General features: G+C 45.7%; 1 protein-coding gene across 1 annotated transcript; it reads right to left on the bottom strand.

Annotated features, from left to right (window-relative positions):
• Positions 1-1,300: 1,300 nt before the first annotated feature.
• Positions 1,301-2,257, bottom strand: TAS2R60 (taste 2 receptor member 60). The gene has a single exon (XM_032753571.1). It carries the CDS (start codon positions 2,255-2,257, stop codon positions 1,301-1,303), a length of 957 nt encoding a protein of 318 aa, XP_032609462.1.
• Between the last annotated feature and the right edge of the window lie 165 nt (positions 2,258-2,422).

Genomic DNA, 2,422 nt, shown 5'->3' with positions numbered 1-2,422 from the left:
CAAACACGTTTCAGCAGAACAGGGAAGCAGGAGAGGATTGGAAGGCACACAAGAGGACCCTGCAAGTGACTCATTGGCAGCACAGGGGTACAGGGAAGGGGAGGAGTGAGACAGATAAGGGGATTGTTTTCAGGAAAAACGTTTAGAGGCACATTTGTTGAAGAAGGGAAGGACAATAAAGAGGGAAAGTTGGAAGATTTGTGTAGAAGTAGAAATCCTTGACCTAGCAGCAGAGAGAAAACGGGCAGGAGCAGGTGGGCTAGAAGCACAGATGTCAGCCTTGAAAAGCCAAAAACAGAGACCCGTCCTCTAATGTAGAGGAGTGTGGTGGAGGTAAAAACTAGGAAAGGAGGCGGAGAGATTTTAAAGTGAATGGAGGAAAGTTGAGGGTTGTCCCCTTTGAATGATTCAAGGAGTAACTGAACTTAAAGAACGTTTGAGAGGAGCTGGGAAAAGCAGAAAGGCAGTCTGAACATGGTTCACCAAACACAAAGTCTTTTTCTTCTTAAATCTTAGGTCTTAGACAGATATAGATAAACTTCCCCATGTCAGTAGGGGAATTACAATAGGGCCCAATATCAATCAAAAGAAGTTACATCTGAACCCACAGACCTTAACAAATACAGAGGAGACTAACAGGCTGGGCTACTATAGAGAACATGAACCACATACAAATCATAGACCCCTAGCCCTCAGAGGGATCTCCAAAGGTCATCGGAGAATACACACATCCCTGACAACACACACTGCCACACACATGCACCAATTACACTATGCTCTGTGTAGAGAGTTTAGACACCAGAAACTCTGCCATGGAAAGAAGGAGAGACGCACCACATTAGATGGACAGAAAACTTTGAATTGATGAGAAGGGAAAGGCGGTTCACAGGACAAAGCCTGAGAAAACTGCAGTTCCAAAAACATGCCCCCGTTCGATTCAGCAGATAAAATATTGCATGAAGTTTGAGGATCTTTGCATCCAGTTCCCAGAACGATTATTTTAAACACCAAGAGATCGATCACAGGAAAAATAAAGGCTTCTGGATTCTTTGACCACATCAAGTCCCACAGGAACCATGGCGACATGAACTACGCACTTGCTGAGTACATAACGTGACACTAGCCCATATTTCAGGACCTTTACTCTCACCTTGTATCTTATTTCCTTGAAGTTATTGTTCTAATCATTAACTGTAGCAACAGGGAGAAAACATTCAATATGGCAGAGAGAGAAGCTATGTCCCTTTGAGTCCGTGCCTTCTCCACAAGAATCTCCTTGAAGTTTTTCATCAGCTGTGGCTCAAGCTGTCCCACACCTTGAGGAACGGCACCTCTTCAGCACAGCTCTCAGCCTGCGGTTGCTGAAGAGCAGAATGATGGGGTGAACTGCTGCACACAGATAAATCACTGACTCCCACACCCAGAATTTAAAGTCCAGAGGTGGAAAAATACCTGCAGCACTGAACACCAGTGACAGGAAATACGAGATGAAGAGCATGGCAAAAGAGAGGAGAGCCAGCAGAGCCTTTATGTGTGCCTGCACACTGGACTCTCCGAATCCCGAGGTTGTAAGGAGAGACTTCTTCATGTGTCTTCCTAGAGATGTGATGAGCAAAATCATGCAAATGAAAAAGACAGCAGTGGGCATTGTCCAAGTAATCATTTTTAAAGGGAAGAGATAGAATTTCTCACAGTAGCTCCGTATGCTATTGCCAGTGACATTCCAAGGTTGTAGATGGTTCCTTAAATAGTTCTGATATATTCTGTGGTTGCCTATGAAAAATAGAATGGTGGTGAAGCTGGAGAGCCCTACAGAGCTGAAGAGCATCCATGGTACCCACCCAGACAACTTGTGCTTTAGCCAGAGGAAGACGGGGTGGGTGAAGGTAGCAATTTTCACACAATAGAAGACACTAAGCCAGGTAGAGAACCATAAGGTGGCAGCATTCAGGAAGTCCCACTGGAAAGCTAGAAACTGCAGTACAGGGTTGTATGGGAAGGCCGTTGGATACAGGAAAACATAAATGGTCTTACCCATTACCACCCGCTGCAGACAAAAGCGAGAGGCCCCTAGGCTAACCAATAACTTATCACAAGGCAACAACATTCTCCGTAGCACCCACTCCATGCCCAGAGCCGCAGTGATGAAGCCATTGCCTGCTATTGCTACCAGGCATAAAAGGAGTAAAATGATAACCAAGATGATGGGCTTCTCGTCAGTCACCGAAGATCCTAGAACCATGTAGTCTCCATTCATCTCTCTGGTGGACAAGATGGGTCCCAAAGCTTCAAGGGTTATTTCTGTTGGGTTGCTTGGAAGGTCCTGTAGGATATGTTTGTCCCTCCAGCTGCCCGAAGTGCAGAGGCTAGGCCAGAGTAGAGGACGCAGGCTATCAGAGGAGGGTGAGAGGTTTTTTCTTCT

The sequence above is a fragment of the Hylobates moloch genome, unplaced genomic scaffold, assembly GCF_009828535.3.
Source record: "Hylobates moloch isolate HMO894 unplaced genomic scaffold, HMol_V3 SCAFFOLD_1, whole genome shotgun sequence".
In the NCBI taxonomy this organism is placed as follows: Eukaryota; Metazoa; Chordata; class Mammalia; order Primates; family Hylobatidae; genus Hylobates; species Hylobates moloch.
This window is presented reverse-complemented; position numbering and strand designations above follow the sequence as displayed.